The sequence below is a fragment of the Euleptes europaea genome, chromosome 6 (assembly GCF_029931775.1).
Source record: "Euleptes europaea isolate rEulEur1 chromosome 6, rEulEur1.hap1, whole genome shotgun sequence".
NCBI lineage: Eukaryota > Metazoa > Chordata > Lepidosauria > Squamata > Sphaerodactylidae > Euleptes > Euleptes europaea.
In genome coordinates, this window is record NC_079317.1 from 99,066,508 (window position 1) to 99,086,286 (window position 19,779).

General features: G+C 41.1%; 1 protein-coding gene across 1 annotated transcript in view; it reads right to left on the bottom strand.

Moving 5' to 3' along the window:
* INCENP (inner centromere protein) overlaps positions 1 to 17,952 on the bottom strand; it is a 39,709-nt gene extending 21,757 nt beyond the window's left edge. The window contains exons 1-6 of the mRNA XM_056852161.1: positions 17,819 to 17,952; positions 15,380 to 15,487; positions 9,440 to 10,173; positions 8,234 to 8,282; positions 7,974 to 8,007; positions 5,260 to 5,341 (exon numbers count right to left, since the gene is read on the bottom strand). Of these exons, the coding sequence (XP_056708139.1) occupies positions 5,260 to 5,341; positions 7,974 to 8,007; positions 8,234 to 8,282; positions 9,440 to 10,173; positions 15,380 to 15,487; positions 17,819 to 17,952 (1,141 nt within the window). The remainder of the gene's footprint in view (positions 1 to 5,259; positions 5,342 to 7,973; positions 8,008 to 8,233; positions 8,283 to 9,439; positions 10,174 to 15,379; positions 15,488 to 17,818) is intronic.
* Positions 17,953 to 19,779: the final 1,827 nt, after the last annotated feature.

Below are 19,779 nucleotides of genomic sequence, written 5' to 3' on the forward strand. Positions count from 1 at the left end.
AAGTCTTAGGAAGGCAGCCTTCCTTATCATCCTTGGCCTTTGATTTTTTATCAATTGCACAATCTATAACTCCATTGAAGTCACCCATTAACAGTATTTGTTCTTCAGCATGTTGCAATAGAATGTCGTGAAGCTGCTTATAGAATTGTGCTTTACCCTCATTGGGTGCGTAGATCCCTACCACCAACGTTTCTTGACCTAATATCCTGGCTCTGATTATAAGTATTCTGCCCTCTTCATCTTTATATACTAGTTCTGGAGCAAATGAGGCATGTGCATCAATAACTACTCCTTTAGTTTTTGTATTTGATGAAGAGATGAAGATTTGCCCCAGAGTTTCTTTCTAGGTACTTTTTGTCTTTCCTAGAAATGTGAGTTTCCTGCAAACATATTAAAGAGTATTTTTGTTTTTGTAAAAAATTGAAAATCCGTCCTCTTTTCACCTTTTTATTTAGACCATTTACATTCCACGAAATAACTTTAGCCATATTGTCAGAGTGTTAATATATAGATTTTATAGTCCACCCACTGCTCCTTTCGCTGTGTCATCATCTTCTTCTTGACTAGAATCTTGCTTCTGGTCTGGTATAAGGCTTGTGAGTTCCTTTCTGTATTTTCTCAAAAATTTCCCAACATCTTCCATTGTAGTGATAGTGTATTTCACTTCTTTGTAAGTAAATGTTAGTCCTTATGGTAACAACCATCTGTATCTTATTCCACTTTTCCTCAGAGTTGCTGTGAAGTCTTTAAAAATATTCCTTTTTGTCATCAGATGTCTTGGTATATCCTTAAGGAGTATTAATGCATTACCTTCCAGGACTATTGGGTCTTTGTAATGCTGTTGATTATATCTTTCATCCTGACATCATAGAAGGATATCATAACATCACTTGCCTTTGCTCTCTTCAATTTAGGGGGCAAAGGCATCCCATAGATTTTATTTATTGCATGGTCTAATTCTTGTTTTTCTATGTGGAATAAGGCAGCCAATGTTTTCACCAGTGATTCTCTTGTAGCACCGCAGTCTTCGGGTAGATTTCTCAGGCGTAGATTAGATTCTCTGACTTTCAAGTCCATCATAGCAAGTTGCTCTTTCATGGTTTTCTCTTGTTTGTAGTTTTTCATGGCCTTCCACTTTCTTCCTCACTTCTTTGTGTTCTTCAGTCATTTTCTTGACAGAGGCATCCATTGTCTTCATATCAGACTGCAGTGAAGTAACCTGAGTCTTCATCTCCATCACTTCTTTTGTTACAGTGTCCAATTTTTCAGCTAACATCTCAGTTAGCTGGCTCATTTGCTTTTCTTGCTGACTATCACAAGTGACGTTCAAGCAAGCTTTCCTAAACAGGGTTCTTAGCTGTCTTTTGTGTGCTAGGCTTTCCTTGTCGAACCATGAAGCAGATTTTTTAGAGTTAGACTGTATAGGTTCGGCCAGTGAGAAACAATGTAGTTCAATCAGAGAGAGAGCTGACAATATCTCGGAGTGCGAGTCAGAGTTTAAGATAGTTAATTCAGTGTAAGCATTTCCTTAGTATTAAAAAGGGAGGTAAGGGAAGTAATCAGAGGATCAGACCACTTAATTCTTTTCAAGATCATATTTGCCTGCTGTGCAGGAAACGATTCATGTGGGGAGGAATTTTCCATCGGACAGAGCCAGGAGATTGAAATCGGGAGATGATCGCTCTCTTTGCGAAAGTCAATATTAACCGCTTTAACGAAAGGTAAAAATCTGGGGGAACAAATTCCATAATCAATTACACTTCTCCCTTGACCTGAATTAAATGTAAAATACTGCGAAGCTGGAAATTGACGAAGTCCATTTAAGGTTATCAGGTCATGTTCGATGCAAAATTCAATTAGTTTATGGCCAGCTTTATTAAAACACGAGTCTTGGGATTGGCGAGGAAGACCCAGCTGCGAAGGTGAAGGCTCAGTGTCATCTAAACCAACCGAGAGGGCCCAATTCCGAGTATCATGTCCAATCAGTGAATTAAAATCTCCTAAAAGGATAATCGGGGTCGATGGAAATGTTTAAAACAAAGTTAGCAAGATTTTGCCAGTTTAATTCTAAGGATTTGTCATTGTCAGAATGGGGTAAATAAATATTAATTAAAATGAGACAAGGAGAGGAATAAAAGAGTAAAACTGCATGAGCAATGCAATTACAAGATCCTAAGAAAACATATCGAAGAAAACATTTTGCTTGATTAAAATGGCTAAGCCGGCTTTGCAGCGTCCTTTGCATTTTCTTTATATGCAGGCAGAGATAAGGTATAATACCCATTTACATTAAAAATTCCCAGACATCCATGTTTCCTGTAAACAGACGCAATCAAAATTCCTAATATAATTAATAAAATCAAAATCTAGTTTTTTACTGTTCCAACCTGAGATATTCCAAGATACCATTTTAACATAACTATCTGGAGGCTTTGAAGCTAGTCATTCAATTTCTTCGATTAAGTCCAGCCTCTTATATGTATCATTAATGATACACCCATTGGATTTTGGACGGCAAACAGGCAGAGATGGAGCTGCTGCGGGGTCCAAGGGAGCTGGATGATTTATACTCAGGGAGGGAGGAAGCGTCTTTCCGCTGCAAGTAGGGATTAGAAAGTCATGGGACAGAAGGGAAGAGCCTGCAGATAGTCCGTTTTCAGATGTAGATGCTGTGGGAGGAACATAAAACCAGTGCTTTACCAGCTAAACTGCCTTCCAGCATCGTCAGCCCCAACTCAAGGGGCTGGTTTTGGACTTTAAACCCATAAACGGCTTGGGGTCAAAGTACCCAAAGGGCCATCTTCACCCATGTGAGTTTTGAAATCAGCCAGTGCAGTCTTGTTATAGGAATCTGCATTACCCAAAATATAATTGGTGGTTCATGAGGGGGATCTTCAAGCTGCTGTCCCTAAATAGCAAATTATGCTAATCTGAAAATGCATCTGTTCCAGAGTCTTTGAAAGTAATTGACCCTGAAGTGTTAAGGCTGCTAGATTTTTCATGTTTTTTAATTTAATTGATTGATGCCTGTTATTCTATTATTCCATGTGTTTTTATTTATTTATTGTTAGCTCCCTTGGGTGTTCATTTGAACAGGGAAACAGGATTAAGTCTACTAAGTAAATAAAGTTGCTAGGACCATCTGTGCAAGTGTGATATCTCATCAGGCACAGAATCTAACATGTTTATAGCCTATACTTTGCATTATTTTTTAAATCAAGTTTCTAGCAGTGTTACAATACAGGTTAGCTCTATTCATCTTTGTTCAACTTATGTTCATCTGAGAGACTAGCCTGTATCCTTCTGTTTAAGAACTACAATTCCAATAACACACATTCTATAGTATGTCCCTATGATGGACCTGTAACAAAATATATAATGGTTCATGCAATGTGTACTGGTTTCTGGCTCCCAAACATTAATATTATCATCTATGTATATCTAATAGCCATTTGTGAGCCGGTTAGCGAACATCTAAATCTGCGGATTGGGCCCACACTGACAGAAAGATTTTTCTCCAAACTTGGGGGACTCCAGGTTTGCAAAAAAACCTTTAAACTTACAAAATTATAATGGGGGTGAGAGTGCGTAAATCCTGCCCAAAACAATGTTGTCTGCACTTCTGCAGACTGCTGTCATGGGGGCTCCTGGGGCCCTGCCACCAACATGGTGGCTCTGAGCAAGGGCAGCCCCAGTGGAGGTCAAGGTAAGGAGTGGGGGGAGGGGACAGAGGTGGGGGAGCATTGTCAGGAGAAAGAGATGGGGAGCAGATCGTTAGAGAAGGGGGAAATAGAGTGGGGAAACTGATGGCAAATGGGTGGGGGAGAAAGAGGGAGTAAGATTAATGTTAGAGAAGGGGGGAGAGGGAAGGAAGCAAAGGCCTGTACACCCTGAGGTCCCCACTTGTATATTCTGTTAGCAAAGTGTGGCCCCTCTGAGAATACTTAAATCCAGAGACTACAGCAGTGAATGGAAAAGATGGGTCTTTTGGCAAACCTGAAAAAGGCCTCAGGTTTCCAGAAAAACCTGAAATCTAAAACAAAAATACATTGGGCAGTTAAAAAAAAAACCAAATGGTGAAAGAAGCACATGCTAGGCAACCACCAGAGTTTGGCTGGCATTCCAGGCTTGGTATCTGCCTGATTTCTCTCAGTAAAAGGCCGGGGGGGGGGAAGGGGCTATTTTGGCCTTTGAGGACTTATTAAAACCAAGCCTGGCAGCAAACACCAGACAACTTGATACCACCCGAATTGCTTTACTCATCCATGCCTGGCTACTTGCTACTGTTCAACAGCCACCCCATGAAAGCCAGTGCGACGTAGTGGCTGGTTTGAGACCGGGACCTCAAATCCCCATTTTGCTGTGGCAACTAATTGGGCGACCTTGGGCCAATTACACATTCTCAGCCTAATCTACCTTACAGAGCTGCTGTGAGGATGAAATGGAGGAGAATAATGTCAGGTGCACTGGGTCCCCACTGTGGAGAAAGGCAGGATGTAAATGAAGTAAATAAATAACATGGGGGGGGAGATAAAATGTGGGTTGGTGGGTAGGACAGAAGGAAGTACGGAAAAGTGAGGATATAGGAATCGCAGGGATGAGGAAAAGAGGAAACAATGGGGGAAGAGGGTATGCAGGACAAAGTGAGGTGCCCTACGCAAGTCCTTGCAGGTTCCCCCCAGTGCAAATGGGCCCAACTCAACTGGCACCACATAACTGGGCCATAGTTTTCCTGAGAGATGCTGCCAGGGGGAAGGAAGGAAATCTGAAGACAGCAGGGCAGATAAAGGCCAGTTGGCTGGTGGGTGGAAAGGAGAGAAGGAAGCAGAAAAGGCCACGGGGCTTTCAGGAAAGGAAAAGAGGATGTCATGAAGGAGGGGAAAATGAGACTCCCAACTTCTCATATTGTTGTATTAACTATTTTTCTCAAATGATCAGTTATGACCGTCTTTCCAGGGTCTTTAAGTCTAATAAAATATTTTCCCCACTGTATTAACTGCTTTTTTGCTTTTCCTCGTTCTGTGCACTGGGACAGCCCTCTCTTCTGGACTTAGCAGAGTTTTCAATTTTGGTTCTGATCAGTCAAATGCAGGCTCTCAGGCCCATGATACTGCACAGAACAGATATCTATCCTTGCTTATGCACATCAAGCTAGCAACTTGCACACAAAGTGCTTGTCCACCCTTCTCATGCAGATGCTTCTTGGGTTTCATAGTTTACCTTCCCAGTTCATCCTTCTAGGAACTCCTGGTCACTTACCTTTTTTTTCGCTGCCTTGTTGTTCTTCAATAGCTGCAGCCCTGGGGACGTTGTGAGAATGACTGAACAGCTGATCAGCAACCTGAGGCAAAGAGCAGCACATTATAAATTCCAGCAATGTCGGCAAAGTATGACTGCACACATTTGAAGTGATCATAGTTCCACACAAACCCAGTTTACTAATGATTCTTGCATTACTATTGTCAGATGACTTCTGAGTAGGACTGCCTTAGCGCTCTAGATATCAGTATTATATCCATGGCTACCTTTGCTTAACTAGGGAATGAATCTTCTATAATACTTACCACCTATCTCAGGTGAGTGAAACAGAAAGCAACCCCAGTTATCTTGATTTACCAATTATCAGCTGTCCTAACTCCATTCATGTGGAGAGAAGTCTCTCAACATTGTGTAATGCACACTGCAGTCTTTCCTCAGCTGGAAGGGTACTACGCTGTCTACCATACGGCTCTACCTGCCAATCAATTACATACTGCTTCAGGAAAGGAGGACACCGTGCGCTGGAGAGCCGTAACTGCAGCAACACTTGGTTTGACCCTGCCCTAGGAGAGACTTGTATCTTCTTTCCCTTCCAGCAGAATACAGCAGGCTCAGCAGTTGGAAAAACAAGCTGTGGACATTATTAGAAGCTAACAGAGCTATGTGTGTGTGAAAGTGCCGTCAAGTCGCAGCCGACTTATGGCGACCAATAGCAAAAATCCTATCACTTTAAAGGCTAACCATCCATTTCCTTTGGCAATACTGAAGAACCAGTAACTTACAGCTGCATACTGTTCCTATAGCAGGTATGCAGCCAAGCTTTGGTGCTTTATCTGCTGGGCAGAGGAAACAATGGAGCACTGAACTATTATTTCCTCCTGCAGGTACAGGTTCTGTGCTCACAGAAAATGGGATCACTTGCACCTGCCTGCCAAACATTCATGAAATCCAACACACATAAATTGCATCTGAACAATAATCACTATCCAGGAATGACTGCATGGAGTAAACCTGTGTATGCTGGACTCCTTACATGTCGACCCTATGCAAACTTCTTTACTGTGTCAATATCCAATGCAAAACAGCAGGACAGATGGATGCAATCCTGCTCTGCCATTGCACATATGCTCCAACCAGGAAAAGCTTAATCTCAACCATCCTTAAAGCTCCACATGGCAATAATGTCAAATGTCAGAATCTTGGTCAGCACTGTGCATTCCAGTATTAACAGTAAATGCCTAGAAATGTAAAGAAATTGGCTGCTATGTGGCCCTGAAAAAACAATTTGGATCTAGGAGCCCAGTCTCATCAATACCAAATACAGTTTTTTCCTGTCATTAAGCAAGTTAATGATGTCTCCAAGATGTGTAGGATGGCCAGCTGGCCTGGAGAAAAATGTCCTCTTCCTTTAATAGAGAATTAATGGGACATCATTTATCAGGTGACATTATTTACCTCCATGCCACAAAAAGCTTCAACTGTCTATTTCCAGGCATTAAGAATCTACTAAAGGGACAGGACGTCTTTCACTATGCCAGTTGCCAACCCTATTCTAACTGGTAAGAACATCAGTTTTGCCTTTACGGCAGATGGCCCAAGGCTCTAGAATGCCTTCCTGAATAAGTTGCTAGGTTGCCTCTTCCTCATCTTCTTTCAGATGGTGTAAAAAATGTTTTCAGGAAAACTGCCTCACGTGTACAAGAGGTACAGGCCAGGAAAAACCTGAAAACTTTCATACAAACCCTTAACACCTCTCCCCTACAGGAACTAACCCCATGCCATGTACATGCCACCAGAATGAACACACATTCTTCCCCAGCTTTCCTCACACTTCCACCTTCTCCCTTACTTCTGCGTCATCTTCCTTGTCTCAGATTTTGGATTGTAAGCTCCTTGGGGCAGGGTCTTTCCTTCCTGTATTCTGTAAAGCATCATGCACATTGAATTTTCTGTGTAATAAAAGCCCACCATTTGAGTCAGCTGAATGTAAACAAACTAAGCCTGAATTAATGGGTTCTGGTGGGATAGCTGACCAGAAACCTACAGCATCTAAGAAGGCAGGTACTGAAGCATAAGCATTTGCAGACTCAAGCTTTTCTGGTTGTTTTTTGGTTTTGTTTAAGTTAATGTTGCAAAGCAGGCTGACTGCTACATAACAAGGACTGAACTAAAAGGAAGAAGAAACCCAAGAATTATTATCTTTTTAACTCAAATGTGGACCTTCCCAGAATCTTAAGAATTACTTGTAAGCATCCACCTAAGTATCCATCAAAGAGATAATCCAGAAGGTCAAGCATTAATATTCCATGCCATTAAGTTTACAGTAACATCACTGTATAAGTTATATGCCTTCAGCAAATTAAAGGTAACACATGAAATGCAACTTAAACTCCCCGTTGAATCAATGTAGACTACAAAGGTCTTTAACGGCAAAGTCCTAAGCAGTTGCACCATTCTAAGCACACTGACTTCAGACTTAAAGTGTCACTCTTTAGAATTGTCCTAAATTTGACCAAGTCAAGAATTCTTACAGTGCATTTTCAAAATACCCTGAACAGAACCAAGAAGGTTCCATCAACCAACAAGTAGCCCTAATTTCCTGTGTTACACAAAGAACATGCTCAAGTGGGATACATAAATTGAAATGGCAGAATAAATTCCCACAGTCCACCTCTCTAGTTTCTCTTATTACGTTCCCTTTTCATAGAACTTGCCTCTTGAGAATGGGAAGCAGGATCCAACTGTGGTCTAGAAAAAAGAAAGGGAGAAATATGTAGTATTTAATGGCAATAGTATAATTCTTTTCAAACTCTTATGGTGCAGAAAGTACAAATACATCATCTTCAGCTAAAACAGCTGCACTCCACGTTCGTTCCATATTAAAGAGTTCTGGAAAGGCATGCAGTAAGTCAACACTTGCCATGCTTTGAAACAGGGTCTTCCTAGTTTTAGAAAGGGAAGAACTTAAACTCACCTAGATTCATTAATTTCTTCAGGCAATAATTTCACCAGAGAAACACGGCCTGAGGGGGAAGACACACAAATTAGCATCAAAACTCACCATCTGCAGATAGAGCTGTACTTTACCTCTTACTACCCTTATCTGAACATGGCCCCAGAGTGCAGGTCAAAACATCCAAACAATAAAGCCATGTACAGATGGTAGTGAGGGGGTTATACTAACTTAAGAGAAACCTTCAGGTTCATAGAAGAATTCAAAGTTCCAAAAATAGGGTCAGGGTTAAAACCCCAAATGGGAGAAACCAGATCTGCATTTGCACAGACCTTGCAACTCATACAAAGAATTCCAGCAGAGAACTCAGATAACTGTCAGCATTATAACTGGACAAGGGTCATCTCAAAGGTGACATCAGAGTGCCAAGCACAAGGAGGGCACAAAAAGAGGTGACATGGTGGCTGCATCAGTTCCTCAGACCTTTTTACTTTGGAGGCACACCGAAATTCAATCATGTCCAAAAAAAGCAACAGAAAATATTAAGACAATTAGTTATCAGCAGCAAGTATGGGATCATTTTGGCCCATACTCACCTAAAATACCAGTACATTGAGAAAAAATAAAACCTGCAAATATATATGTCAAGCACAAGTCGTATTTAGCTTGGCACAATATATTCAGATGCATCAGCTTCTATCTTAACTCATTTTTGTGTTCAAAGTTGTTACAAATCAGAGGTGGACCATTTTAACAGGATGAAAAGTGACCTGAAATAAAGGGGTTCCAGTATGTTGAGGGTTTAATCCATTCTACCACCTAACCTTCTGGTACTAGTAGCTACCCTTCAAGAAAAGTGTTTCTCTGACATTTCTATTCCAGCTAGCCACTTATCACACAAATGTTTAAGCCCTGTACATATTGCATGGGAGTGGGACTTGTTTCAAGTAAACGTACATAAGATGGGCTCTAGTGTTGCCATTCACTGTATCGGGCCAAGAGTGGCAATTTTACTGAACATTAGCAACATGTTTTAAAATTTCCTAAGCTCAAAATGGGCTTCTCATGGGAATATCCTAAGTCCCCACAAAGTACTTCCCATAGCCACATCAAGACAGCGCCACTGTGCTCTTGTTCAGCTCTGGAAAACCTCAATGGACAATCAGATAAAAAGAATGGGGGGGAGATAAAAGAAAGGTCCTGCAGTCTTCATACGCAGAAACTTACAGCTCACACGTCTACAAGCGGATGACTGCTCCCGAGTTGTGCTTCTTGTGGACATAGTCCTCCTGCCAGATTTCTGGATCGCTCTTTCCCTTTTGCTAGCCAGTGAACATCTTTCTACAAGTGAAGCCTTATTCATAGAGGTTTTACCCATCAGACTTCGGCGCACAGACTGACGGTTTGCTTTCGGAGCTGTGGGTGTCAGTGCACTCTCATTTAAATTCTGAGGAAGTTTGGTTTCTGAATCCTGGCTCTTCTCTTGTGGTTGAGCAAGTAATTCTTCCGCTTGAGAGCTGGGTTTTTCAGTTCCAGTGGTTTTGACAACAGTTACATTTGCTATTTTCAGCTTGCATGCACTCCGGCCTTCTTTTATTATTTGAGTCTCAGGAGTGTCTGGGATCACAAGCAAAGAAGCTTTAGACAAAGGTCGCAATGTCTCTAAACGGTTCTCATCATTCAATGATGATTCATTGGCCAAAGGAGTCTTCTCAGTTTTCTGAGTGGCTGTTTTTTCAAGCTGTAACTCTGCACTAAGCCTCTCATGGTTATTAATTTCTACTAGTGGTATCCGTCTTAAGTCAACCGCTGCTGTCTTACACGTAGGATTCGAGATCCTGGCAGCCTGAGATCTGGTCATCCGACAATAAGGAGAGGCATTCTCTACATTCTTCTTCTGTTGGAGTCTTTTGGAAGTGCGTTGAACAGGACCTGACTGGTTACTGTCTCTCTCCAATAACCTGTTAACACAAACACTCTCAGGAATGCAATAAAAGCAAGTTCAAAACAGGCCAGAACTGGTAGAAATACTTGACAAGAGTAGAACAAACTATTTAGCCCTTCATGCAGTGGGAGTAGTTAGGAGGGAACTAAAGTGTGCAAATGCATATCGGAAAGGGGGAAACGACACAGTATAAAACTGACCCATGAAACTCAGTCAGTGTTTTACAATGGCCAATTGCTAAAATTAAAAAAAACTTAGACAAATTCATGGAAGCATAAAGATTAGTGAGGCATCCTTTAATTTATTAAACAATAAACCAAAGCTTCGATTAATTAGTAGGGGATAATTTTCATCCAAGTACAAAAAGCCCTATCACTACTAGCTTTGCTCAGGTCTTACAAAATAAAGGAAGCCACCGTCTTCAATTTTCAGTTAACAGCCTGAACAAGGCTATTAATGGTAGGACGTTTTGGAAGTCATTAATTCATAGGGTCATCATAAGTCAGAAGCGACTTGATAGCACATAACACACACAAACCCAAGTTCATTGGCAATAGCAAAGCCTTCCGAAGGTACCACCCTGCAAACAATTAAGATTATCAGCTGCCTGTACCTGGCGGAACGGCCAGCCTGATGAAAGTGAGAAAAAAATCCTGCATGCCTATGGTATTGCAAGATGGTACTCTTTAGGAGGACATTTTTATAAAGGGTATAGGGCTATGTTTGCAGGGTGGTACCTTTGGAAGGCTTTGCTACTGCCAATGAACTTGGGGTTGCGTGTGTTATGTGCCATCAAGTCGCTTCTGACTTATGACGACCCTATGAATTAATGACTTCCAAAATGTCCTACCATTAATAGCCTTGTTCAGGCTGTTAACTGAAAATTGAAGACGGTGTCCAGTCAAGGATAGGACATTTGAGGACTTTCACTCATAGGGTCGCCATGAGTCGGAGGCGACTTGACGGCACTTAACACACACACATAGGGCTATAGTTTTAATTGTTTCGGGGGGAAAGTAGGCAATCTCCCTTGCCCCCATATCGCTCCCCCCCAAATTAACTTTAATAGCTGAACTACAACTGGTAAAATCTTTAGCATCCCAGTTAGTGCAGGTACCTTAAGCAGCTACTCAACAGCTTTGCCAGTGTATGGCCAATCCCACTTTGGTTTCAAGGACAAACTGATAACCAAGCTGCTCCTTGCTTGTATTTGTCTGCACACCAAAACTGCGCTGAGAGATGCTGACCATCAAGATTACGCTCCCCCTATACTGGGTAGCAGAAGGTTGAAGGACTGACAGTCAGGACCAAGAGCTTCCTCTGTAGGCACTGGAATAAGACCCTCCAGAGTGTCCAGTTTGGTTATCTCTCCCTGCCCCGATACCTCAGCATGCTTGCTGATTAAACCAACTTTACCACCAGCCTGAACTAAACCCAAATTTGGGCACTTTGGGTGATGATTGTATAGACGTCAGAAAGCAATGACACGTCAGGGAAGTCCAAAGCTGCAAGTTCCTCCAGGCCAAATTTGGTACGAAGGCAATTAGTTAACTGCAGATACTGGCAATGGCTCAATAAAAGGAAGATATAAGTTTAATATCTTGTAAGTTTAATATCTTACCAAGTATGTTAATGAAATTATACCAGATTCATCCCATGACAGCCATATGAAAGATTTGCCTGTGATTTTAGCATTAGGGTTGCAATCATAGAGTTAACAGTGAGTGTACAAAATGGGTCAAATTTCTGGGCCAAAATAATTTCTTCCCAGATTCTTCTGGTTGCTGAGGCAGTATGTGTTTGGATTACACAGATTATATGAGCCTAATGCCCTCCAGCCAAAGATAGAAATAAAACTTTTCCTATTTGTGCTCATAGAGGGCAAACAGAAACTGAAGGGGATTTATGCCAGCATTTTGTTTGTGCTCCTTAAAAAAGCTATATAATAGGGATATAAATTAGGGCATTCAGTCTCCTTTTTCAATTGGTATTTTTAATTTTTTTTGTAGGCAGTTCTGGTTCTTTGTTTCCCCAAATAAAAGTTCAAAAATTAGGGTCAATTTGAGAAACAGTTTTTAGTAATATACAATTGTTATGCTTCCTCTAAAACCTGAAAAAATGCCCACACTCAGGTTTTGGTGATAAATTATTTAAATTTTGATTAACTGGTTAAATTTTGATTAACTGGTTAGGCACAGGCTTAAATCAAGTTTTAATCAAAAGTTCTTTAATTGGTTGACAGTTCTAATAAGTATCAATGAATATCAGTCAACATGCATCAAGTAGTAAGCATGATGCTCTCCATGTATTCATTCTGCTTTGATTAAAATGTCCAGTGAATGAAATCTTCCTTCATTGTTAATATATTTGTGCAAGAGAAGACAAATGGATTATCTTTTAATCTGACCCAGTAGATATTTGTAAATAATCAACCATAAGCAAGAAAAAATGCATGTGAACCACCTTCATATTGTCTAGGATCCAAAGGAGCATTTCTGTGGCAAGAAGCCCCCCCCATGGAAGCCCAAACTGCCCCCTGGAATACTGCTCCTGGAAAATAGAGGATACCCCCCACAGCATTTTAGGGCAATGGATTTGGGGCTGCAGCAAAAAGGGTGAGGCAAGGAAGTTGTGTTCTGCAGACATTGGATCCAAGCTACTACCACCCTTTGACATTTCAAAGACAAGATGTACACTAAAAAGACATGTTTCAGACTCCTTATAAGATAAAGGAAATGGACAAATGAAAGTGACTTCTGCGGCCAAACCCCTTTAATGCATTCTGTGAAATATCTGCCAAATTGGCCATTAAAGCCCCTGGAGAATTAGTTTGCTTCTGTTACTCAAGCATTTTACTTAATTGGCCAGTTATCTTTACAGTATGCAACCTGATTTCATAGTCCTACCCTATTGTCAACTGAGTTACCCTGACATTTCCACCATATGTGAACAGATCTTTCATAAAAATATTCTTAGAACACAAGAACATAAGAAAGGCCCTGCTGGATCAGACCAAGGCCCATCAAGTCCAGCAGTCTGTTCACACAGTGGCCAACCAGGTGCCTCTAGGAAGCCACTAACAAGATGAGTGCAGCAGCACCATCCTGCCTGTGTTCCACCGCACCCAAAATAGGCATGCTCCTCTGATACTAGAGAATAGGTATGCAGCATGACTAATATCCATTCTAACTAACAGCCATGAATACCCCTCTCCTCCATGAATATGTCCACTCCCCTCTTAAAGCCCTCCAAGCTGGCAGCCATCATCACATCCTGGGGCAGGGAGTTCCACAATTTAACTATGCATTGTGTGAAAAAATACTTCCTTTTATCTGTTTTGAATCTCTCACCCTCCAGCTTTAGCAGATGACCCCGTGTTCTAGTATTATGGGAGAGGGAGAAAAACCTCTCCCTGTCCACTCAGCTGCCTTCTTTCCAAGCTAAACAGCCCTAAGCGTCTTAACCGCTCCCCACAGGACAGTTGCTCTAGTCCCCTGATCATTTTGGTTGCTCTTTTCTGCACCTTCTCAAGCTCTGTAATATCCTTTTTTAGGTGTGGTGACCAGAACTGTACACAGTATTCCAAGTGTGGTCTCACCATATATTTGTACAAGGGCAGTAGGATATCAGCAGTTTTATTCTCTATTCCTCGTCTAATTATGGCCAGCATGGAATTTGCCTTTTTTACAGCAGCCGCACACTGGGTTGACATCTCCATTGAGCTATCCACTACCACCCCAAGATCCCTTTCTTGGTCTGTCGCTGCCAGGAGATCCCATCAGTATATATGTGAAGTCGGGATTTTTTGTCCCAATATGCATCACTTTACACTTGCTCACATTGAATCTCATTTGCCATTTTAATGCCCATTCTTCCAGTATGCAGAGATCCTTATGGAGCTCTTCACAGTCCGATTTTGTTTTAACCACCCTAAATAATTTGGTGTCATCTGCAAACTTGGCTACTTCACTGTTTAACCCCAACTCCAGGTCATTGATGAACAGGTTGAAAAGCACCGGTCCCAACACAGATTCCTGAGGCACCCCACTGCTCACATCCCGCCATTGTGAGAACTGACCATTGATTCCTACTCTCTGCTCCCTATTTTTCAGCCAGCTGTCAATCCATAAGAGGACTTGTCCCCTTATCCCATGACTATGAAGTTTGCTTAGCAGTCTTTGGTGGGGGACTTTGTCAAAAGCTTTTTGGAAATCCAAATACACAATATCCACAGGCTCATTCCTGTCCACATGCTTATTGACACTTTCTTGGCTAGGGCTGTCACCAGAACAAAGAAATCTTGATTCAACATGGATAAAGAAATATACAAGGAAGCAGAAAAGAACTCTAAAGGGGGAAGAACTTTTTAAAGCTTGGGCACACATGTTACGGCATGCACATTCCTTCCTCTAAGAGAAGAGAGAACTTTTTCAAAGATGGAACTGTTCCCATAAACAGTAAAGCATTAGATGAAAAATAATTGTTTTTAAAAAGTCTGCTGCCCAACAAATTGGAATATTATTTTAATTAAAAGTTTTTTAACTGATCAAGTAAATGTTGAATCCCTGACATTCCCTGAAGTATATACTGGGAATGGCAAACACTATTTTTTTATTAGACTTATAACCCGCCCTCCCCAGCAAGCTGGCTCAGGGTGGGTAACATCATTTTAAAATACAACAACCAATATAAATATCCATGATAAAACCAACAATAAAATTCTAAAAGCTAACATGATGGCGCACCAGGTTTAAAACTGTAAAGACCATACATGTGGCAACCCTTCGCTTGTGTTGTTCCCACTCAAGGGGGAGAAGGGGGGGAGGCCAGTAAGATGGTATAGATAATATAAGCTGATATAGGTGGCTGTCCTTAATTGTAGGCCTGGTGGAAAAGCTCTGTCTTGCAGGCCCTGCGGAAGACTTTCAGATCCCACAGGGCCCTGATGTTACTAGGCAGAGCATTCCACCAGGCTAGAGCCAGGGCCGAGAAAGCCCTGGCTCTTGTCGAGGACAGCTGCATGCTTAGGGCCAGGGATCACCAGTACATTTTAGTCAGAAAATCTTAGTGTCCTTCAGGGGGTATACCAGGAGAGGCGGTCCCAAAGATACGAGGGTCCCAGACCGTGTAAGGCTTTAAAAGTCAAAACCAGCACCTTGAACCGGATCCGATTCTCCAGTTTACTGAACCATCCACAGAAGATACACCCGACCCATTCTTACCTCTTTTCAGAAAACCGATCATTCTTAGTTTTGGAAAAACGTTTCTTTTGCCTGCGATTTTTCTGTGATGGAGTTTTTGGCATTAACTCGGGCTCTCCATCAAAGCTGCTGTTTTGACAGGGAAAAGGGCAACACTTTATTTACTTTTGTGCAAGATGCTATTATCTAGTAATCTTGATAATTAGATTAAATGCTTAATTTCAGTACAGGAGGCCATTACATCTTTGTACAGTTTCAATTAATATAGTACATATAATATAAATTGTTCATTACGGTCCTTTGACCAAACATAAAATACTTAAAAATATGATTATATTTATATCCTCCCCTCTAAAGTAGGGCTCAGGGTAGTTTACAACAGGAAGATAAGAACACTACACCAACAGTTTACAAGCAAGTAACAATAAAATGTATGATTTACATGAAAGCATATATCTAAAATAGGGGCACCTAAATCATCATCAGCTCCCCATTTCCAAACAATATCTAAGTTAAATTACACACTATAAGGGGGATAAAAACATACATAACAGCCTGGTTGTGAGCAAGAAAGGGAGGGGGAGGCTGGAAAAGGGAACTGGCAGAACAGGGGGCTGCCAGGAGATCCATTCCTGTGCCAACCCAAGAAGGTCAGCTATTGTTGGCTGAGATTGTCAGCACCTCCTGCTGAAGGAGGTGGCATGCTGAAAGAATTAAACAGAAGATATCCCTCCTTTGTTCTAAGGCAACTCCAGCAGGATTCCCTGGCCAGTCATAGACATATCTCCAAACTTTCAATCTGGGGGAAAGGCTGAGCGGTAAGTGGCTAGCTTGCAGCTTTAAAGCCTACCTGGTTGACACAGGATTCTTATACTCATCTAATAAGAAGAATTTAGTCTTTATTGACCAGCTGAAACAATATCACTTATATTTTTATTTTATTATTTATTTTACGTAAAATATGTTTCCTTTCCACCCTGCTTAGGGCCCCCAAGGCAGCAAACAAAACATTTTAAAAAGCATTGAGTTACAAATATACGTGAAATATTTAAAATTATTAAATAAAACATGCCAATGTATTACACAGACAAACAAAGTTTTGACATTTTCTCAAACTTTTCAACAGGATAGTTTTTTAACATCCAAAGGAAATGGTAGGGGACCTTCAAGGCCATAACCTTCAAGCCTCTGTCAACATGTTGTGTGGTATGGTTACGCAGACTTGAATAGGCTCAGGATGTAAATGTTATCAGGCTATATCTTTGCCAGCACCAGAGGACTGTGTGTATGGTGCGATACCATATGAGTGTACACCCTTGGCATGCAGGGCACAGGCAGCAAAAAAAATTGGGGATCTATTTTTGCTGTTCGGTCTGAGCATGCCAAGGGTGCAATCTGATGAAATAGGAAGGTACTGACAGAATATGCAAGTCTGTTTCTTATTAGCTATGACAGGTGGATTTAGATTCAGGGGATCTAAGTGTCAAGCTAAGCTGATGTAATAACCTGGAAAGCCCCAGAAGGCCTGAGACTGAGTTGCACCTGGAGGGTGACTCAGCCTTGTAACACTAATTGCTGCCTGGAGATGGCATCTGTATATAAGTATTTGACTCCATGAGTCTATGTCGGGAGATAGTGGTGGAAGAGTGTGTGTATAGCACTGTGAATAAACAACTGCATTTTCTACAAGCTCTACTGGTACTGGTGGTTATTCCTGGGCGTTGGCACAATCCGCCAGTGACACCTACAAAGTGGCATTATTACCTTCCTGGACCATACTGCCAAGTTTAGTATAGAAAGAGCTGTCTCTTGTTTTTAAGCAGATATAAACCTGCAATACAAAACTGCATCACCAAAGGTCTGAGATTATATTTCTAAACTGAATAAATGCCACATTTAGTGGTTGTTTAATTGTTCTAGAAACTGGTTGGCATGCCTGCTTTGGAAACATAAGAGTTTCAAAATGGAAAAGTTACTTCAAAGCAAGTGCTGTAATCCAACATCTACAGCCATCAAACTGAGAACCCGCAAGCACCCAACGTCAAAGATCAGCATGGCAAGGTCTTAATATCTAGAACTGGAAAATTTGTTTTTTTCTTCCTTCACTTTTTAAATTTTGCAACATCTGCCTTATAAAGGATTCTATATAACTCAAAAAGTTTGAACAATGTTTTACGGCATGCGGTTTGTCCTCAATAAAAGGGATTACATGGTTTTGTTTTTTTCTAGTCAAAGCTACATACAGAACGGGGAGGGCCACAGCCCACATCTTATTTTCGTTGCAGCTGAGTAACATCTCTGCCCCTCTAAAATCTTTTTTTTCTCTTGGTGATTCTGGTAACCAAGACCGGGCAGCAATCCTAAATCCAGCCACAACTTTGTTATAGTCAATTTCTGTACTGTTTTTCTTTCACTGATAGAACAGTATTTTTGCAGCATTGTCTGCACTCTAGCTCCTACCTCTTGAATATTTTTTTAGCTTCTTCAAGAATCTCATCCAGCCATATAAAGTCTCTGTTGTCCACATTGCGAAGGAACTCTGAAAGGTTGTTGTCGCCTTTTTCTTCCAGGCATCCAATGTCCAACATCTTCATCCTCAAGGAGTTCTTGCTGAAGTCACAGAATAAAATTTCATTACCTCAGTGGCCCGCCTAAAGCCCCAATTTTAACATTAAGTCACAACCCTTGACTTGGCTCTCCACTCCAGCAACATTATTCCAAATATTTTAAGTGACATGAACCCAAATATGCACAGGCATGCAAAAGCTAGCAACACGAATTCTTAACTGGAGTCAAAACAAACTGCTTCAAGAGCCAAAAAGTAGGAATGATCTTTTAATACATCTATATACAACAGCACTAAGAGCAACTGTAATTACGAAACCAAGTATATACCCTGTTTTTTACCTAAGTAACCTCACAAGCAGGTGTATGCAAGTGGTGATTAAAAGTGTCATCAAGTCACTGCTGACTTATGGCAACCCTGTAGGGTTTCCAAGGCAAGAGGCGTTCAGAAGTAGCTAATAGGAGAAAAACAATTATTATAAAGCGTGAAACAATAGTACTTTGCTTTCCTTTTAAGCAAAGGCTGTAGCACTATGCACACTTGCTTGTAAGTAAACCCAGACTGAACAGATTCATGCTTATTTCTAAGTAAGCATGAACATTACTACAGGTGTTCTACTTCTCCCAGTGGTGAGATGCTCCAAGGTCTAACATGTGCATATGATGCTTTCTCTCTGGAAGCTTACTGCTTTTTGTAGAATTTGCTTTTTTTTTTTACACAAATGCACTGGGATAGCACAGGTAGAGGTAAAGAGGCATTCCTACCAGACAACAGATCCACTAAACCAGCTGAGGAACTAATCAAGTCTATTCCAGAAACATGTAATCTAAACAGAAGTGTCCTTTAACAGATACACAAAATGTTTGTACATAAAGCATTTGTAGGCAAAGACATAAAGGACCAAACACTCTTCAACTGGAGAGTTTTCTTCAGTCATTTCTGGCCCAGTCTTTCCTAAATATATACACAAAATCAATACAAAGAAAAAAAAGATGTGTATTTAGTTTTCTCCTGTCCCTATTTGGCAGTCTTGTATATGTGTTTTACCCCTTCCATCATCTTCTCTATGTGTTTTGTGTGTGTTATAACCTTAACCCCATTTCCATATGTTTATATTTCCCATTCCCCCTTCCAGGTAGGTCTGTATTTGCCTCCGCCTCCTGCAGCAGCCGTTTTGTAGGGGCACTATATGAACCCACAACCTCACACCCTGGCCTTGAATGCTGACCACAGCCCCAGCAGATTCCAGGCCAGCAAGGTGCGGTTCATTTAATAACAAGACTGAGAGCTTGCCTTCCCTCAAGGATTGTCTCTCCAGCCTTCGGTTCGTTTCTGAGGTCAATTGCACTCACCAATAAGAACAGCTTTACAAAATATCAAGATTTATTTTAAAGAAAGTGAAACAAAAACAAAATGCTCCCAACTGACAACAAGCAAAGGAAACCCATCAAAACTGCCTAGCAAAAACTATCATTGACAGAAAAACAATTGTTAAAAATCTTTGATTGTAAGAATCGAATAGTCCATGCTTTCCGTTTTATCATGTTTTGACTGGCTAAGTACCGCAAATAAATTACCTATCAATTGTTAAAAAACCAGGGAGAAGCTAATGCCTTTTAACCTCCCCCACCAAACGTCACACCCTGAATTAGCCTCACAGCTGCAAGGTTAGCACCGCTTGCATGGACTCCATTAGGAGGCCCTCACTGTGAAACCACTTACAATCTTCTAATTTTATTTTATTAAATTTATACCCTGCCCTTTCCCGACCAAGTCGGGCTCAGGGCAGCTTCCAACAGTTAGTCTACATAATACAATATAATACAGTTAAAACAACAAAATGCTAAATTATGCC